The sequence below is a fragment of the Diplodia corticola genome, assembly GCF_001883845.1.
Source record: "Diplodia corticola strain CBS 112549 chromosome Unknown scaffold26, whole genome shotgun sequence".
Classification (NCBI taxonomy): domain Eukaryota; kingdom Fungi; phylum Ascomycota; class Dothideomycetes; order Botryosphaeriales; family Botryosphaeriaceae; genus Diplodia; species Diplodia corticola.
The window spans coordinates 32,905-51,235 of NW_017971505.1; the positions used below are offsets into that span (position 1 = coordinate 32,905).

Sequence of the window (18,331 nt, forward strand, 5' to 3'; positions counted from 1 at the left end):
GCTGGGGCAGGCCATCCTGTTCTCTTTTTACTTTTGCGAGGGTGCCCGAGGTGCACGACTCAAAGCGATGCTTCTTTGTTCTTCTTATTGGCGGTCGCGGCTGCGGCTGCGGCTATGGAGGAAGAATGGCGGCCTAGCTCATGAAATATGAAATGTTTAATCGGCACGATCTGGGCACTCCTTCGCCGCGCATGAAGCGCGCGGCTAGGCAACAGTCCCCGCAGCTAGCAGTGATACGAGGCCCAAGCGCCGCATTGGGTCTCTGACAGCCGCGCAGCGCGGCAACGTGGTGTGGATTTCTCAGCATTTACCGGTAAAAGCAACTCTATGCCCTAGTCCGGCGGGCGCTTTTCTTGAATATTCGGCTAATGTTTTTGCCCCAGGCATATCGCGTCGATCTTCAGCCCGCTGTCCTTCGTATCTGCAGGTCACTGTGGGACGCGGTGTTAAATCGGCCTCGCGAGCACGTGTAGTAATCACTAATGGCCCTGATGGGACAGGGAACACCCCCGTCGGATGCTATCGCCAACCTCCTGAGCCTCATATCGGACTGCGGCCTTGTCCCTGTCGTCGGCTTTAGGAGAGGAACAGTGCGAGCTTTGTTAAAATCCTTCTTGCTTATGTACACACTAAACGTGGCGAAAGCGTTGGCTGATTAACAATCAGATCGGTGTCGGAAAGCTGACGCTCTTCACTTTCCACACAGCATAAGCCATGTTTACCGGGCAAAGAGTACATAACTAGCCCAGCCCCTCGGAGTTCGCACGGATGCTCTCCTCCAACGACGTAAACCCCGGTCTGCCCAGCTCTCGCAGCAGCTCCTCCGTCCGAGCTCGAGGCTCGTCGACGACAGACGAGTCGCGTCCGCTTTGGAAGTTTTCAATGAAATCCCTCCCCGGGTTCTGCTTTCGGAGGATATTCAGGAGAGTGTCGTAGTTGTACGGCTCTGCATAGCCAAAAATCCTCTCGTCAGCAACGGCCGGGTGAAGGGTTGCTGCGACGTGGAGGCGCGCGGCATCCTGCACATCGATGAAGTAATCTGTTTGGAATTACCGTCAGTTCATTCTGTCCGACGGCGGCCCTTCCTGTGCGACTTACGTGGTGGGATGCAAGCAAGCCATTCAAGGCGTGTCCCATACCACAAGCCTTTGATGAAGCCCGCTGTAGATGCGTGTCCCTGATGATCCAAGCCAAGGATCTTTCCGAAGTTTGCGCTCGGCAAAACTGGAAAAGGTTAGACCTATAATCCGATCAATTTTGGAGTCTCGTACTGTACATACCTGCATTCACGACCAAGTCCGGCCTCTTGGTGGCGTCCTCATGGCAAAATCTCCACACCGCGCGTTCCGACAAAGCTTTGCTTGCTGCATAAACCTGTACGCCTCGCTCTGGGGGATATGGAGGATCCGCTTGCAGAGTGCGGATGGAGCTCTCGTTCCAAGAATCTTTCGTCACAGTCTGCTCGCTGGTGTTCGACATAGATGCCGCAAACGACGAGGATGTGAGGACGAATCGCTTCACCGTGCCTTCGCTATTGGCTGCCTTCAGTGCGCTCAACGCTCCATCGACCGCGGTCGGAAAAACCTTGCTGGTGTCAGGATCAAGCGTCACGTTTGACGCTACGTGGATGACGGCAGAGACTCCTGTCCACATGTCAGAAACTGTCATCGTTTTCTTCGGGAGAGCAACCGACCCTTCACAGCAGAGAGAAAGGCTCCTTCTAAAGCTATGTCCGGTACGGCGACGAGCTCGAATCGGTCGGCCCCGTACGTTTTCTCAAACAACTCGGTCATCCATTCATTTTTCTTGGTATCCCGCACCGTACCTCGGACCCGGAAGCCCAGTTGTAGGAATTGATCGGCTACGTGTGAGCCTATGTAGCCGTTCACACCAGTCACCAGAATTGTCGAGCCTTTGGGAATCGCGGGCTTTTCGATCATCGCCATTGTAACCGTCGTCGTCTGGTGGCCAGCACTTTGAACCTCTGCTAAAATGGGGCCCAAGCTGTATCGAGGGTGGACAAGCAAAGATAGTTGGGAGAGGTCATGCTCATTTTTATACGACCTCGTGATCGCCGAAACCAACGGTGACGCAAGAGCAGTTCCCAAAAAATGACGGTAGGAAGCCAACCATTGGTGCTTGGCCCTGCGTCTTTCATGCATGTGAATGATTCTTTCTGGCGTCAGGTCCCCACTCAATCGGCTCGGGTCGTGTTGAACCCCCCGCTGAACTGCAGGCAACATGCCCAAGTTCGGATCAACCCCGAATTCGATACCCGCAGCGACGGAACATTGGAAAAATCGATAAAAGCGAAACCGGACGATCACTTCTCCTACCAGAAGCTCTTCCGCATGAGAACTGAGAGCCTTGAAAAAGGCACGGCAATACTCACTATCACAACAAGGAAGGAATTCAGCGTTAGGACAGCAGCTTTCTTTTCCAATATCTCGAAGTCTGGGATCCGCTAGATGATGAGCACTACACTATAGCCAAGCTCATTAGCGGTGGGGACCAAGCAGCAGAACGTCGTGAACCTCTCACATCCGTACAGGTCCGCCCTCTCAACCCCGTTCAAAGCTGGGCGCCGAGATTCTTCAGCACCCTCCTCGCCCCCTCCCTCACATCCTCCACAATCTTCCCCGCAGGCAAGACCTCCCTGACCAACCCGACCCCCGTCCCCGCCCAGACCGTAACCCTCATGTCCTCCGTCCCGCCACACCCAGCATCCCCCCTCTTCTGCTCCTCCCCGTGCAGCCTCCGAATCTCCTCGACCGGCACCTCCCCCGCCACGAAATCCCTATACGTCCGATTCACCAACGCCCGCCCGTCATACCCCCCGGGCCACACGTTCCCCCCCGCCCTCGCCTCATCAAACGCCTTCGACCTCGCCGTCGCCACCCCGCCATCGCTCGCCCGCAGCACTCTCTCCGTCCAAAACGCCGGACACGCCACCTCCTCGCACGCCAGGAACCGCGTCCCCATCACCACGCCGCCCGCCCCCACCGCCAGCGCCCCCGCCGCCCCCCTCGCCTCGACGATGCCCCCCGCCGCCACGATCCCGACACCAGGTAATTCACCCAACGCATCCACCACCTCCGGCACCAACGCCCCCCACCCCGCCCCCCTCTCGAACCCATGCCCCCCCGCATCCGCCCCTTGCAACACCAGCACGTCGGCTGCTCCCGCTCCCGCCGCCGCCACGGCTGCCGCAACGCTGCCTACTTGCACCCACACCGCCGTCTGCGGACACGCGGCGCGCACGGCGCGCGCCCAGGGCGTGTAGTCGGCGACGGGGGAGGCGGATGAGGCGTCGACTGCTGCACCGGCGGCGGCGGCGGAGGCAGCGGCGAAGAGCCACACGGCGGCGGGGCGGTGCGCGCGGACGACGTCGGCGAGGGCGGCGGGCGGGACGAGTGGCTCACCGGCGGTGGCGTTGTTGGCGTTGTTGTTGTTGTTGTTGAAGCAGAGGATGCCGATGCCGATGGGGAGGAGGGGGAGGAGAGTGGAGGTGGTGGTCTGATCGGTGGTCTCGGTGGTGGCGAGGAGGCGGTCGACGTCGATGTCGACGAGGTTGCGGCACGCGTCCAGGTCGGCGGCCAGCTGGGCCATGTCGACGCCGCCGCCGATGAAGCCCAGGCCGCCGGCGTTGGTGACGGCGGCGGCGAGGCGCGGGCCGGCGGAGCCGGCCATGGGGGCGTTGGCGATGAGGGGGGCGCGGGTCCAGGGGTAGGACTTTTGGAGGTGGAGGATGGGGGAGGCCATGGTCGTCGTGGTGGTAGTTGGGTCGACAGGTGGGATGACTGAGTGAGTGAGTGGGGCGGCCGGGCGGGCGACGGCCTGGTTTTGTGTCTGAGGGTCTGAGGGTTTTTTTTTTTTTTTTGGCAAATTGAAACCTCGGGTTTGTGTCGGGGTGCACAAGAGGAGTTTGTGAGGTTTCAATGGATGTAAGCTTGCCTGCAGGCTTTATGCTGACGTTGCGGGGACTAGTGCCGAGGTATATATGTCGATGACAGCTCCACAACGTGTGCTTACTTTTGAGAGACGTCGATATAAATCTCACCCTATGCCACTAGCCAGTCGCTGGTGTTCCACTTATCCTACCGGGTATGAGTCAGATTGTGGGTGCGTCATCCCACCAACAATCCTAACCACCATTTCTCCGCGGAGCGTGATGCGTGATTGGACTGCAACGGGGTGCTGAACCCAAGCAATACGGGCTTGCAGTGAGGACGCGATATTACAGGACCTGTTATCACCACGAGGTAATAGGACACAGGACTGATAAAGCAGGACCGGCCTCCATTATCGGTTTCCAAGCTATCTTGTATTAAATATTGAATAGGAGAAGCTGTGGGATTGAGAGCCCAAGAAAACGATGGCATACACCCGCAGGCAATGCTGAACGCCCCGACCGAGTGAATTAGTGTCGGCAGCGTTCGAAAGCAAAAACACGAAGGAACGAACCCAGCAGCTTCTCCTGTGCGCATAGATGGGGAATCTCAAAAACTTATAATACCGACGGCGCAAAAAAAAAGAGGATTGGGAGACGGAGAAAAACAAGAAAACCTATATATAAAGACAGACAACCACACATCCTGGACTGATCCACCGCCCGCCTTCTTTTATCAAGCTCCATCCGCTAGCCTTTGCTTCGGCAAAACAATTTGACAGTACCGCCCACCCCGCGAGTTTCAACAAGACGATAACAAAACAAAAAGCCAACGATGAACAAGGGAATAGTAGCCGAGAGGGACTGATAACTTAAATAACAACACTTGAAGCCACCCATTTGTACGAATCCGCAATCTGGTGAGAAACAAGAAGAGAAAGGAGACAAAAGAAAAATAAAAGGGAAAAGGTGTATGAACAGAAAAGGAGAAAAAAAACACTGTGAAAAGACCGTGCGTGTACACCACCACCCATTAACCACCAAGACTCACTCACTCACTCACTCGACCGTCCCATCCCAACTCGGCGTCCACTCCATACCCGGATAACTAGCCCCATGCATGACGACGGGCTCATCCGCATCCTCGCCCTGCCCCCTCTCCTCCTCCTCCTCCTTCCCCTCCCGGCCTCCCGCCGGCACCGTCGACATCATCATCGGCGGCGGCGGCGACGCCGCACCGGCCGCCTCTCTCTGCGCGCGCTCCAGCACCTGCGCGCCCTGCTGGCCCGACTCCCTGCTGCGGACGAGGACGTTCGTCGGTTCGGCGTAGAGATCCTCGTCGTCGTCGTCGTCGTCGTCGTCGCTGTCATCGCCAAGGACTTTCTGGGCACCCTGCTGCTGCTGCGGCAGCTCGGCTGCAGGATGATGGTGACGAGACGAAGGCTCCGAGCCCGTGATGCCGTACTCCTTCGCATACGCCGGGTCCATCTGCAAGTCGCCGGCCGCCGTGACCGGGCCAGCCGAGTAGCGCTGATTCGGCGGGATCGGGGGGCGGTTGTTCTGCTGGTGCTGATTCTGCTGGTGCTGCTGCTGCTGCGGATGAGACGCCGCCACCACGCCTTCGAACCCCGGCGGGGGTCTGGGCGAGATGTTGCCGGTGATGGGCAGCTTCGCCGGCGGCGCCGGGGAAGGAGGCCCAAGGGCAGGACTGCTGCCGCTCAGACTGGGCTTGGGGCTGTGCCGAAACACGGGATGCACGTTCCGCTGCTGCCTCTGCTCCAACTCCAGTTCCAACTCCAGCTCGCGCTCGCGCCCCCTCTCCCTCTCCCTCTCTTCCCTCTCCCTCTCTTCCCTCTCTCCCCTCTCCCTCTCCCTCTCCCTCTCCCTCTCGCGCTCCTGCGCCGACAGCCGCTCCTGCGCCTGCCTCTCGCGCACGCGCTCGAGCTCCGTCTCCGCCTCCTCGGGCGAAATCTCCTTCCACCGGGGCTCGATGCGCGCGGTGGTGGTCGTAGTCATCGTCGTGGGCGACGAGTTGCCGCCGGCACCGCCGCTGATGGCGGCGACGGCGGCGGCCGCGGTCGCGGTCGTGGTGACGGGCGTGTAGCCGCGCGGCAGGACTTCCCTGTACGCGGCCGCCATGGCGGCGGCGGGGCCGCCCGGCGACGGCGACGACGACGGCCACGCGCCGTTTTGGTGGCCCTTTTCGAAATCTCCGGCGGCGGCGGCGGCGGTGGTGGTGGCAGCGATGGCGTCTTCGCCACTCGATTCGGAGGACTCGTTGGTGTTGTAGTTGTTGTTGCCGGGCAGGCTGAGCTCGAAGGGCCGCTGCTGCTGGTGCTGGTGGGGAATGATGTGCGGGTGGTGAGGGGCCGGGGCCCACATTTGCTGTGGCGGTGGCTGTTGCTGTTGCTGTTGCTGTTGCTGGTACGGAGCCATCACCCCTGGTGGTGGTCCTCGTTGTTGCTGTTGCTGTTGTTGTGGGATCCTTCCCGCACTTCTCTGCCGCTCCGTATGCGCTGGCGATTGCTGCTGCTGCTGCTGTTGCATATGCCACAGCCTCTGCCTCTCAAACGCATCCATCGCGCCCTGTCTCCTATGCGCCTCCGGACTCACTCGCCCGAAATAACTCGCACCCCCACCCCCACCCCCACCGCCAGAAGACTCGCTCGCCCTCGACGTGATCGGGCTGACCAGCATCTCCTCAGCGGCAGTCCTGCCGACGACGGCGCTGCCGGCCCCTTGCCCCTGCTGCTGCGGCGGCAGGGGCTGTTCCCCCGGCTGCGGCGGCGCCAACGCCGAGACCTGCGGCGAAAGCGCTGCGGCGTATTCGCCGCTTTGGCTGCCAGGGTGGCGGGCGTATTGCTGATGATTCGGCGGCGGCGGCGGCGTTTGGTAAGCGCGAGCTGCTGCTGCCGGCCCCGCCGGCGGATACTGTTGCTGCAGCATTTGCTCCGAGAAGCGACGGCCGGGCGGGGGGGCCGTGGCCGGTGGAGGAGGAGGAGCGCCGGCAGGCCACAGGGCGCGGTCGTGCGAGAGGGCGCGCTGAGGAGCAGCGGCGGCGGCTTGCTGCTGCGAGTAGTAACGGGTGCGCGCTGCGGGGCCGGGACGGTGCGGGGGAGGTGTGAAGCCAGGAGCGACGGCGGCGGTAGTGGGTCCAGGGTATCCCGTCTGCTGAGTGGCAGGGAGGGGCCCGGTCGAGTAGAAGCTGGACCCGGCAGAGCCTGCTGAAGGGGGGGGAGGGGGAAGCCGTTGCTCACCGGCCGATCTGAGGGATTCGCCTTGCGAGCTCTGCTCTCTGAGCGCGTCCTCAGTCACGCCTGTGCCTTCGCGCAGTTCGCGGTAGCTGCCGATCATCCTCGGAGGCTGGGGAACAGGCGCGTAAGCCGCCTCTCTCACCTCCGTGGTGTTGCCTTGGGGTTGACTGACGGCAGACAGATTGCTGCTGCTGTTGGACGTGTGAGTCTTCCTCAGCTTCGACAGTTTACCCTTGCTGTCGCTGCCTCGAAGCTTCTTTTTCTCTTCCTTCTCGCGCTCCGCAGCAACAGCAGAGGAAGACCGGCCGAAAATACTGCCGAACAGAGACGACCGCTTCTTCTTCTCTTTCTTTTCCTTCTCCGCTGCTGGTGAGATTGGCTCTGTCTGCAAGCGGCCGGAACTGGCGTTGCGCTGCAGCACCTTCCGGCCTTTCTTCGACTGACCGGCCGCAGCGGATGGGTTAGCTGGCTCAGCCTCGGATGGCGGAGGAGCTGTGGTGGGCTTTTGCTGTGAGGTGCTGTCGTCGTTCCGTTTGAAAGGCGAAAACAGGCCCGATCGCTGCCGCTTGTACTTCTGACTGTCCGCATCCTTCGACTTCTTACTCGCCTCTTCGGTGGTGGTGAGCTTCAGCTGCGACTCATCGACGCTGGACTGGTACGAGAAGCTCCGGTGCAGCACCGCGCCTTGGTCGACGTGCTGTGGATTGATGCGCTCGTTCGACTTGGACGGCGGCGTGTTCGTGTTCGAGCCCGAGGGCGACGCTCTATTGTTGGAGCCGGCGCCGATGGTACCCAGAATCGATCTCCTCTTCACACGCAGTTCAGAAGTCTCGGAGTGGTCCGGTGGCCCGACCCCCGGCAAGGTGAACTCGGACGAGTAAAGGCGGGGGTCGAAATCCGGGCGCGCAAAGTTGTCATTCGCGTCGCTTTGAAGGAGCAACGAGCGGCGGCGCCCGTCAAGCCCTGGGGGCGGCGCCGGGTAGCCTTGACGGGGCGGACCTTGCTGCTGGCGCGGCGGCAGCTGACCGGGCTGCCAGCTGTAAGGACCACGTCTGGCGTACGGCATGCCCCTCTGGCTGGCCGCATCGGAGGGGCCACTTGGAGCTTGGGGCGGTGCACGCTGAGCGTAACGCGGCCCCACGTATCCTTGTTGCATGCTCTCCTCCTGCGTGCTCTGGCCTTCCATGTACGAGAACGGGCGTGGAGCCTGCTCCAGCTCTCGACGAGGCGGCCTCGGGCCAGGCTGGGTGTTGTCGAACCCGGCTTGGATAGGGCTGACTTGGTACCCACGCGAGAAGTTCTCTTGTTCTCCCGACACAGGGGCATCCACCGAAGCCGCAGCAGTGCTTATATCTTGCAGAGGCGAGGCAAGACGCGGGGGCTGCTGAATGGGCCCCGGAGACTGTACCACTTCGGCCGTACTGGCGTGATCATGGGATGCCGGGGAGGGCGATCGCTGAGCTCCAGCATGCGCATCAGGAGCATCTTGGTGCTCTTCAGCTTGCTCAGGCTGCAGCTGGGCAGTGGCTGCTTTGAGCTGCTCATCGCGCTCGTCCGCATCCACATCGTCCAGCTCGATGGGCGAGACATCAAACTTCGGCCTGTCCAGCTCGTGGTCCTCGAGCGTGAGACCCTTCTTCGCCATCTCGTCTAGCGGGATGGGCAGCAGCGAGGCGATGGAGCCCTTGGAGTCTCTCGTGCGGATGGACTGGCGAGAAGACGGAGCACCGCCGGCGCTGGCACGCTGGGCAAAGGACTGCCTGTTGGATTTGGCACCGTCTTCCTCCCCTCTCGCCGCTTCGTCGACGTTCTCCGGCTGCAGCTCGCCGCCTTCTCCACCAGCCATGAAGCGGCCCATGCTGCCGGCGCTGCCCTTGCTCCGCACGCTGACGGGCGTGCTGTTGCGCACGACGCTCTCGATGACGCGCTCCATGCGGGCCTCGGCGGCCAGGCTCCTCCTCTTCTCCTTCTCGTCCAGCCACGACAGCGGCTCGATGCTCGGGCTGGGCAAGACGCCCAGGCGCTCCCACTTGCCGCTGCCGCTCTTCTGGCTGCCGCTCCGGGCGACGGCGCCGCCGGCGTACTGGGCGGTCGGCATGGCGATGCTGCCGGGGGTGACGGAGCGCTGGATGGGCGACTGGGCGCGCTCGGCGAACGAGCGGTGGCCGGGGGTGCCGGTGCGCGAGATGGGGGATTGGCTGAAGGCGCGGCTCACGGGCGACGCGGGGTCGGGTAGGGTTTCCCATTCCTCGGGCGCGACGAACTGGGCGGCGGCGGCGGCGGCGGAGGTGCTGCCGACGCTGCTGACGGGCCTGCTGCCGGCCGGCGAGTTGACGGCCGAGATCTGCCGGCTGATGGGCCTGCTGATGTTCATCTCGGCGACGGCGCGGCTCTCCTTCTTGCTGTCGACGGCCTCTTGGCTTTGTCGGGGCACGGCAGCAGCGGCGGCAGCAGCAGCCTCTATCGTGGGCTGCGACAGCGCTACGCCGGATGCGGCAGCCGGTTGCGTTTCCGCACCTTCGGCAGTGGGCCGGTCCGCCCCTCCCGCCTCCGCCCCGAAGTCGACGGCGTCCACGGCGGTGCCTTCATCCTTCGTCTCGCTTCCGTGCATGTGCCTGTCCACCTCTTTGCTCAGTCCGGTCGCCTCTGCCTCTGCCTCTGCCTCTTCCTCCGCTGCCTTGTCCATCTCGGCCCCTTTCTTGTCCCCGCCGTCCTCCGCTGCCGTCTCTTCCTCGTAGCCCCCTTCTTGCGCCCCCTGCTCGCCAACTCGCCCCTCCTTTTCGTGCTCTTTTGCTCCAACCGGCTTAGCCTGCTCACCCGCATCGATGTCCTTCGAGATGGGCAGAGGCGGTGGGGCCTGCCACGCAGCAGCGCCCGTGGGGTCCGCGCCCTTGCCGGCCTCTTCCACCAACACCATGCTCGTCGGCCTGCTCCTGCTCACGCTCCGACTCCCGCTCTTGCTCCTCTGCCTCAGTCTGCCCAGCGAAAACCGTCTCTTTTTCTTCTGTTCTTTCTCCTTCCCCGCCTCTCCTCCGTCGAGCGGGGTTGCGGGTGATTGGAGCACGCTGCTGTGGAGCGGCTCCGCAGAGGGAGGGGAGGCTGCCGGCGCAAACGCCGTGTTGATGGGCGGGGGTGGGTAAGCCATCTTGTCGGCCGCACCCGTGTCCGTCGGCGGAGCTTTGGGCGTTGCAACGGCAGCAGAAGTACTAGGGGGCGCGGGCTGGGACGGTGATGCGGCAGCAGTGGTGTTGATGTTACTTGATGAAGGAGCGGAAGTGTCGTGGGGAGTGATGTTACGAGAGGCCTGCTTGCACACGGGTATCGAATCAACCTTCACGTTCTCAATGTTGAGTAATCTGGTTCAAGCGGTGACAAATCGTGGCAGCAAGTTGGAGGCGAGGAATTAGGATTGAAGAAATTATACAAAGTACGCAAGTGCCTGAAGGGACCAAGATTCGCCTATTCGTACAGGTGTTGATCATGCATGGTGAGAGGAAGCATAGGTGGGGAATAGAGCGAGAAGAAGAAGAAGAGACGGCCGTGAGCCAAGCCCAGTCGTTTTCGTAAATGATTGCAACACTCGAAAGGAGGGTGCACGGGGAGTTGAACCTCTCGTCAGCAAATGAGAATGCAACGCGAAACCGCCCATTCTCGTCCGGCGACAAAGCGTCAACTCCACATGCAGCCCCCTTGCTGTCGCGCAACCTCGCGAAAAAAAACAAAGACCGCAGCTCGACAGAAGGAAAAAGAAAATCCGAAACCGGGAAGGCTCGCCAGCAACCGCACGTTTCCCCAAGCAATCAAGACTCCCAAGGAAAGGGTTAGGAAGCAAACGAGCAGGACTCGGGCGTGACGGGGAAGGTCGTGGATGTAGTAGGAAAAGAGAACCAAGAAAATCATCAATCTACCTTGCTTTCGCCTCTGAACCTGCTCCTTCCCTTGGCGAACAGACCCTTCGCCTCTTTCATTCCCTTTCCGCCCAGAACACCGGCGCCCTTGAGCAAGTCTTTGCCTCTGACCTGCATCTTCTCACGGCCGGCGCTGTTTGACTGGCCACCATCCGTGGGACTGGAAATCGTGTCGTGTGCGCTGGGTCCCGACGTCAGTCCGGCGGCGGTTTGGCTGGTTTTGCGGAAGCCCGTCGTGAAGTGCGAAACCGACACATTGTGCTTGTGGCGCATCATCAGGCCGCCACCGCTGCTGGTGTGGGTGCTTTGGATGGGTGGCAGCGGTTGCTTTGGAAGATTTGCGAGCTCGGCGTGCTCTGGTTTATTAGCCAGAGCAGTGGAGACCCAGTTGCGGAGGCCCGTGTCCATGTTGGCAAACTGCTCGCGCGTCTGCTGATACTTGGCCAGGCGCTCCTCGGGCGATTTCAGCGCAAGGATCTCCCGGAACAGGGGGACACGCTGCTCCTGCTGCTGCGCGGCTCCAAAAGGCGCTGGTTGAGCCGACGTGAATGAAGGTTGCGAGGATGGGGGATCGACATCGTTTGTCTGTGCTCGCCACGCGTCCGCGTTGAGTGGCTGATTCGGGGCTGCAGGGGCCTCGAGCTCCACACCTGACGCCGACGAGCTGTCAAGCTCGGGCTCTGGGTTCACAATGTGCAGGCCATCAGAATGGAGTCCTGGCGCATCGGGCAACTCAGCGATGGCCTTGGCGACCGACGGGCCGTCCTCAGACTGCTGGGCTGCCGCAAAGTGTGAGCTGTCAGCTCCAGGAGCGGTCGGTGCGCTCTCTTTGCTGGCGGCTGGCGCCTGTGCTCCGGCCGGAGAGGCCTGAGCGGCGGCATTTCCAGCACCTTCTTGTCCCTCCCAACTGAACTTCTTCGTCAACAAACCAGCCCGCGACGAGCTGTCACCTGCAGGTGCCGGCGGCCCTTCTGGCTCAACCGTGCGAATGGTGCTATCCGACACTGTGGTTTGCGGGGCCGCACCGTGGCCCGAGCCGCCGCCGCTTGCATCTTCACCGCCAGCGGCCCAGTAATATTCGTACTCGCTCGGCACCACGGAGCTGGCACGGTTCTCCTCCTGCAAGGCTTGGGGCATCTCTTGAGCAGGCGGCTGCGGCGTGACAGAACGGTTAGCCTCTTGGACACTGCCAACCAGACTAGGAGTGCTGAGCCGCTTCATGATGTCCGCCGTCAGCCTATCCGTCGCCAAATCAGATGTGTCAGGACCCGGGCTGTATTCCTCCGGGGATGCCTGCCCATTGCCACGACTATCCAGTCCCGGCGGCTGAAGGGACGGGCTCCTGGATGACATGAGTGGTGGAGGCGCCTTTACAGGCGAGTAATCCTCGCGATCGCCATCATTGGCAGTCGGGGTTGGCGCGCCGCTCGACGACGCGATCGACGATGCTGTCCTGTCCAGCTGCAGCGGCCGAAGATACACATCGCCGACCGCCCTGCCCTTCCTTTCCTCTTCGACCCTTGGCGGCTCGTCCGACGCGTTGGAACCTTCCCAAGACTCAGGTTCGGACTTGGCCGGGCTCCGCTGCCTTGGGGCAACGGTAGACTTGATCGATTCTCCAATGGCAGCCCCTGCCGCAGCCAGAGCTCCCACAGGATCATGCACCGGATCGACGGCATCCTTGTGATCGACAGGGTGCTTCGCCGTTGTCGGGGTTATGTCCGCTTCACCAAGAGCATCATTGTTCTTAGTTGGCGGCATATCTTCGCGTTCCTGCACTGACTCCATAACGGGCTCCTGCCTTTCCTTGTCGGGAGACGGCTGGCCCACAGTGCTGTACGACTCCCACGTGCCAGGCAGCTTTGGCCTGAAACTGGCTTCCCTTCCGGGTTGCGGGCGCTCCGTGGCCGTCTCCTTCGTTGGAGAGGGCGACCTAGAGAGTCTCTTATTTGCGGATCCGTTACTTTTGATGGAAGAAATTGATTGCGTCGAATTGCGTCTTGAGCCAACGATGTCGTTGAATTTCCCCGCGAGATCACGGACCCTTCCCTTTGTAGGTGATTCTGCCCTGGCAACGGGGGAGCCGTGTTCGGGTGATGCTCCACCGGCAGATTTGCGTTGGTGTTCCAAAAACGACGTTTGTGCCTGTTTCTCCTCCGCTCCCATGTTAGCACTAGTGCGCTTGTTATTGCTTGAGGGGGATGAGACTAGATCGGCCTCTCGCGTGGCGAAGTTGGTGGGGCTCGCCGGGTCAAGGGGACTGACCCCACTGAGCTCGCCAGATTCACCGGCGGGCACTGGCTTCGCGGACTCAATGAAGGGGGATCTGGCGGGGCTTTGGCTCGGACTAGGAGTTCCCAGCGGTCGTCTACCAGTCGGCGTTCCAATGCGTGGAATCGAGCTCCCAGATCCGTTTCTCGAGTGCGCAAGGAGTGTCCCCGATGAAGCCGGTCTTGATCCAACAGCGGGCTCTTCAGCAATAGCAGGCGTGGCATTCTCCATGTCTTTCTTCCAAGAGGTAGGGTTTGCGCCGCTAGGCACCCTGCTCATGATGGGGCTGATGCCAGCTGTGCTATCGGTATTACTCCTGGAGACACCACTTCCACCAGCAGAAAGCGAGTTTGATTTAGACACCGGAGTAGGCGGGACGGAATTATCGTCTTTGCGATCGAATGCATTACGAACAGCGGTACGGAAACCGTGCGAAGGCTGGTGATGGAGAGACGCTTCTTCGGAGGGACCGACCTCGGGCTGCGGAAGGACTTCGTTAGCCTCTGCAAGGTCCTGCGCACTGGAGGATGATGTGGAAGGTTTCTCCGCAGAACCCCAGAAGTCCGCGCCGAAAGACGACACCGGAACATCAGGCAGCGCTGATATCTGCGGCGGGCCAGACTGCGAAGGTGTAGCCTGTTGAGACTCGGCCTTTGCTGTCTTTTCGGCTTGGACGAGTGAAAATTCAGGCAGGTACTCGCTCTTCCTCTCGGCGACAGTCTCAAGCGGGGCCAAGTTCTGTCCCCTTCCGCCATCGTAGCGCTCCACAATGGGACTGTGGCCGCGATCGAGCCCATCCGAGCTGCCCGTTGATCTCACACCCGGCGATTGCAACTCAGCTTGCGACGGGCGAGTCGCGAAATCCAGGCTTGGCCTCTCTGAGTCCATTGATGCCTTTCTACGCTCCTGTTCCACGCGCTTGTAGATATCGGCTGGGCGGATGAAGGGCAGGGGCTTATTGGGGTTGCTGAGGGCGCGCTGCCGAGACGCTGTTGGTGTTGACTGCGCCAAATCACCGGCCGGGGCCGGTTCTGCTGACGCCTGGCTGAGGCTGCTTTTCCGGGGCGGAAAGCGGGAAGATGGTGATTCCTGGGGTGCAGTGGGAGTGGATGTGTTGTGCGGCCTCATTTGCAGAGGGGGTGGAAGGGCAGATACGGAGAAGTCGCGGCGGAGTTGAGGGGCCTGATATGCAGAAGAGTCACTCACTACTGACGGGTCCCAGCTTGTACTGGAGACGCGGCTCTGCGCGGATTCCGGCTCCTGATATGGCTGCGGAGACGAGGACAGCACCTGCTGCGACGGATGCGCACCAGGCGCAGCCGCGACGGCGGGCGCTTTCCCTGCAGCGCTCCCTTCTCGTACTGACGTATCGATAGGCGGCGGCATCGTTTGCGCGTGGTTCAGCGAGGCCGAAAAGGCCCTCTTGTCGTCGCCATAGTCAAAGGACGAGCGACGACCAGGCTCGGGAGCTTGAACTTGAACGGGCTCAGTGAAGCTCCGCGACGCGCCAGTCTTGTCTACACTCTGGCCGCGCTGCCTCAGGCCGGTGGGAGCCTGGGGGTTCTGCGAGGCGTGGGCGGCCACGCCGTACTCATCGTCCTCGTCATAGTCGCCCCAATCGTCGCCGTCGTATGAAAATGCCTTCGCCTGCACCCACTTCCTTGTCTTGTTGCGGTTGATGTTGGTCTTGAACGACGGGGGCTGGCCGGCGGTGAAAGGGTTCGGGGGGCGCTGGTCTCTGTAGGGAGGTCAGTATTGGATCGCGCATTATGCAGTGAGCTGGAATTGTGTCCCGGCTACATAGTGTAAGAATGCGCACGTCCAGCGCAGAAGTCGGATGGGAGGGGGACCGCAGCTACCCGGATGCGCGCTTCATTCCTACGATAGGTATGTCTGCTCGGACTTACAAAGGAGACGTTATGCGGTCTTGTTGCGGGAAGCGATAGGGCCCCGACATGGTGGATTACGCGGTGGGTATGGCTAATAGGGCCACGGCATTGGGCTGGACGGGGCAGCGAGCAAGATGGAGAGACGGCAGCGAAGGAGGCGGAGCGGGAGAAGTATGCGACAGGCGGCGATCGGCGTTGTCGCTCGTAATTGCGGGTGTATAGTCGCAAGCCGCGACGGGTGATGGGCGGACACGACGCCGTCGTAATGAGGTAGGGCTGTGGGCTGATGACGCTCGGTCCGCTCCCTTACGACAATCAGTTTTGCAGCGCACAGGATATGCCGCAAATGTTTCGAGGAGAAGAGGGAGGTTGTAAGTGTAGCAAAAGGCGTGGTCGGGCAGAGAGGGCTTGGAAGCGGAGGAGGCGGGCGCGGCGGGACGGCAGGGCGTCGGGCTGGGCGACAGGGAAGCAGGGCAGCAGCAGACAGGGCACCCAGCAGCCACGATGCGAGAAGGTGGTTGACGCAGCGCGGAGAGGCTGAGTCAAGGGGGCGCAATACAGTGTAACCCCGCGGTCTGCAGAGAGCACTCAACGGCCGGCCTGCAGCATGAAGCATGGGGGGACTACAATGCACACGTCACAGCAACCTTCAGCGCAACCGGGGTGTTCTATTTCCTACTCGCCACCCGGTGCAACGCCTGGGCAAGACGCAGACACTACAGGCGCGAAGAAGTTGGCGTTGATGCGTGGTTGTCTTAATAAGAAACGACCAGCGGCAAAGTTGCCTCATCAGGGCAGGCATTACGGTGGCTTGCGGCAGGCGCTGACGTCTGTCTCCAGTGGCTGGGCCTCCTGAACACTTGCGATTGCGGGCGCGTCGGGGCTGTGGCAGCGGCAACGAAGCCAGGCCACCTTGCGCTCCAGGCTCGCGCCGCTCTCCCTGCGACTCAACCACCTTCGTCTGTGCCTTTGTCCTTGCAGCCACGCTACCTCTCCAGTCCCAATCTTTTCAACGCCGCCCATCCGATCGACTCACATGTCCTGCCGCTGCGCGTAGTCCCTCGCCGCTGTCCCAGTCCCGAGTCGCTTTCGACCGAGTGCCACATACGCCTGCGGCCCCCCGTTTCGTGCTGAAATTACGGTCTCCAGCGCAATCTCGCCCGCTCGCGTCGCTCACACGAACCCGCCTTCTCTCCTCCGCCGGCCACTGACCACCCTCTCCGCCCTCGCCAACATCCGCCCGCACCCGCCCGTCGCCCGTCATGGCCGCCACGTCGATCCAGGACCGCACGCCGGAGTTCCGGAGTATCCTGCAGCAGGCTCAGCGCCGCGTGCAGAACAACAAGGCCAGCGCCCAGCGCCAGTCGCTGCTGTCGCAATCGGAGAAGCAGGCCAGCCAGTCGCCGCAGCGGCAGCGCAGCGAGTTTGCCCGCAAGGCGGCCGAGATCGGGCGCGGCATCTCGGGCGCCATGGCGAAGCTGGAGCGCCTGGCCCAGCTGGCTCGCCGCAAGACGCTCTTCGATGACCGCCCGGTCGAGATCGCCGAGCTCACATACGTCATAAAACAGGACCTGGCCCAGTTGAACACCTCGATCAAGCAACTGCAGCAGCTTTCGGCCGCCCAGCACCCTCAGGCCCAGAAGGACCAGGAGGGTGAGCACAACAAGAACGTACTGCTGCTTTTGCAGGGCCGCGTGGCCGACGTTGGTTTGTCGTTCAAGGAAGTGCTCGAGGTCCGCACCAAGAACATTCAGGCCTCCAAGTCGCGCACAGAGAACTTTGTTTCTTCTGTCTCTCAGAACGCCCAGCAGGGCCTCGAGCCTGGCCGGACCGATTCGCCGCTCTACCAAACGCCTTCACGGGGTCGTAGCCCAAAGCCTGGTTTCCAGAACACCAACGCGGCTCAGCAGGACCTTCTTACGCTGGAGCCCAACGGTTCCGGATCATCCGCCTTGATGGGAGGAAGAGGCGGTGCGGCGTCGGACCAGCAACTCTTGCTCATGGAGGAGGCTCAGCCTGAGAACACATACATCAACCAGCGCGGTGAGGCTATCGAAGCTATCGAGCGGACCATATCCGAGCTTGGCGGTATCTTTGGCCAATTGGCGCAGATGGTGTCGGAACAGAGCGAGATGATCCAACGCATTGACGCCAATACCGAGGACGTCGTCGACAATGTCCAGGGTGCCCAGCGCGAGCTGATGAAGTACTGGAATCGTGTGAGTGGGAACAGATGGCTAGTCGCTAAGATGTTCGGTGTTCTTATGATTTGTGAGTCCCCCTTCCCTCCGAACCTTTCAATTACCCGTGCGCTGACTTTCGCCCGCAGTCTTCCTTCTCTGGGTCCTTATCGCTGGTTGATAGACTGCAGACTCCTCAAAGCATTGGCGGCGTTGGCGTTTTGATGGCATGTTTGTTTTTCCAATCAATGTTGACAGGATGTCGGAATAGACGTGGGCGCCACTACGCGTTCCACACTGATGGCTTATTCTTCTGCTTGGGCGTTGTACCAATACTTTCACTTCTTCCACGTGTGTCTATTTGGCCTCGAGCACGTAGAACCCTTGTAATCTACTCTCGACAGCACTGCGCGCTGGCCGTCGCCTTCCGTCTCCGTAGAGTTTTGTCGGCAAGAGTAGCTTCTCTTTGCGTAAAGATCGATGTATCTACGAAATAGCAATGTCTAATACTCCTTGGATCTGGGATTCAAGCAAATCACATCGTATTCTTGTCATTACACTCCTACCTTTCATGCTCTTTCTCACGGCCAATGTGAAGGTATGTGGATACAAGGAACACTTGACGGTCCCCAGAAGTACATGTTAGAGAGTAAAACCCCACCACTGAAACTTAGACTCAAAACGAAGCCGCCTAGAGTCTGTCTTGGGCCAGTGGAGGTCTCGGCGTCCTAATCATCACCCGTAGTGCCGATAAGCCAAATCGATAGAGGCGAGTACATGTCATGAAACATCCCTTTCATTCCAGACTCAGGCGGTGCCGTATTTGACAACACATTCCCGAGCAAGAGGCTTCGGTTCAAGGCCTCCTGGAGGTTCTCATTGAACGGGTTTTTATTCAGTAGAGCTGGCAACAAGATCTATCACGGGAGAGGTGCTAAAT

The 18,331-nt window shown here is 61.0% G+C and overlaps 5 protein-coding genes across 5 annotated transcripts; 1 reads left to right on the forward strand and 4 right to left on the reverse strand.

Moving 5' to 3' along the window:
- Positions 1–740: 740 nt before the first annotated feature.
- Positions 741–1,946, reverse strand: BKCO1_2600014 (nad dependent epimerase dehydratase; the record flags this gene model as incomplete). The annotated part of the gene is made up of 4 exons (XM_020273398.1): positions 741–1,039; positions 1,099–1,224; positions 1,281–1,643; positions 1,694–1,946. The coding sequence occupies 4 exons, from the start codon at positions 1,944–1,946 to the stop codon at positions 741–743; spliced, it is 1,041 nt and encodes a 346-aa protein (XP_020130247.1).
- A 625-nt stretch (positions 1,947–2,571) lies between these two features.
- On the reverse strand, positions 2,572–3,762 carry BKCO1_2600015 (2-nitropropane dioxygenase; the record flags this gene model as incomplete). Its single annotated transcript, XM_020273409.1, has 1 exon — positions 2,572–3,762. One exon carries the CDS (start codon positions 3,760–3,762, stop codon positions 2,572–2,574), a length of 1,191 nt encoding a protein of 396 aa, XP_020130248.1.
- Positions 3,763–4,948: 1,186 nt separating this feature from the next.
- On the reverse strand, positions 4,949–10,288 carry BKCO1_2600016 (family transcriptional regulator; the record flags this gene model as incomplete). The annotated part of the gene is made up of 1 exon (XM_020273412.1): positions 4,949–10,288. One exon carries the CDS (start codon positions 10,286–10,288, stop codon positions 4,949–4,951), a length of 5,340 nt encoding a protein of 1,779 aa, XP_020130249.1.
- Positions 10,289–11,042: 754 nt separating this feature from the next.
- Positions 11,043–15,279, reverse strand: BKCO1_2600017 (uncharacterized protein; the record flags this gene model as incomplete). Its single annotated transcript, XM_020273413.1, has 2 exons — positions 11,043–15,060; positions 15,230–15,279. The coding sequence occupies 2 exons, from the start codon at positions 15,277–15,279 to the stop codon at positions 11,043–11,045; spliced, it is 4,068 nt and encodes a 1,355-aa protein (XP_020130250.1).
- A 1,194-nt stretch (positions 15,280–16,473) lies between these two features.
- BKCO1_2600018 (syntaxin 5) lies at positions 16,474–17,572 on the forward strand (the record flags this gene model as incomplete). The annotated part of the gene is made up of 2 exons (XM_020273414.1): positions 16,474–17,482; positions 17,541–17,572. The coding sequence occupies 2 exons, from the start codon at positions 16,474–16,476 to the stop codon at positions 17,570–17,572; spliced, it is 1,041 nt and encodes a 346-aa protein (XP_020130255.1).
- Between the last annotated feature and the right edge of the window lie 759 nt (positions 17,573–18,331).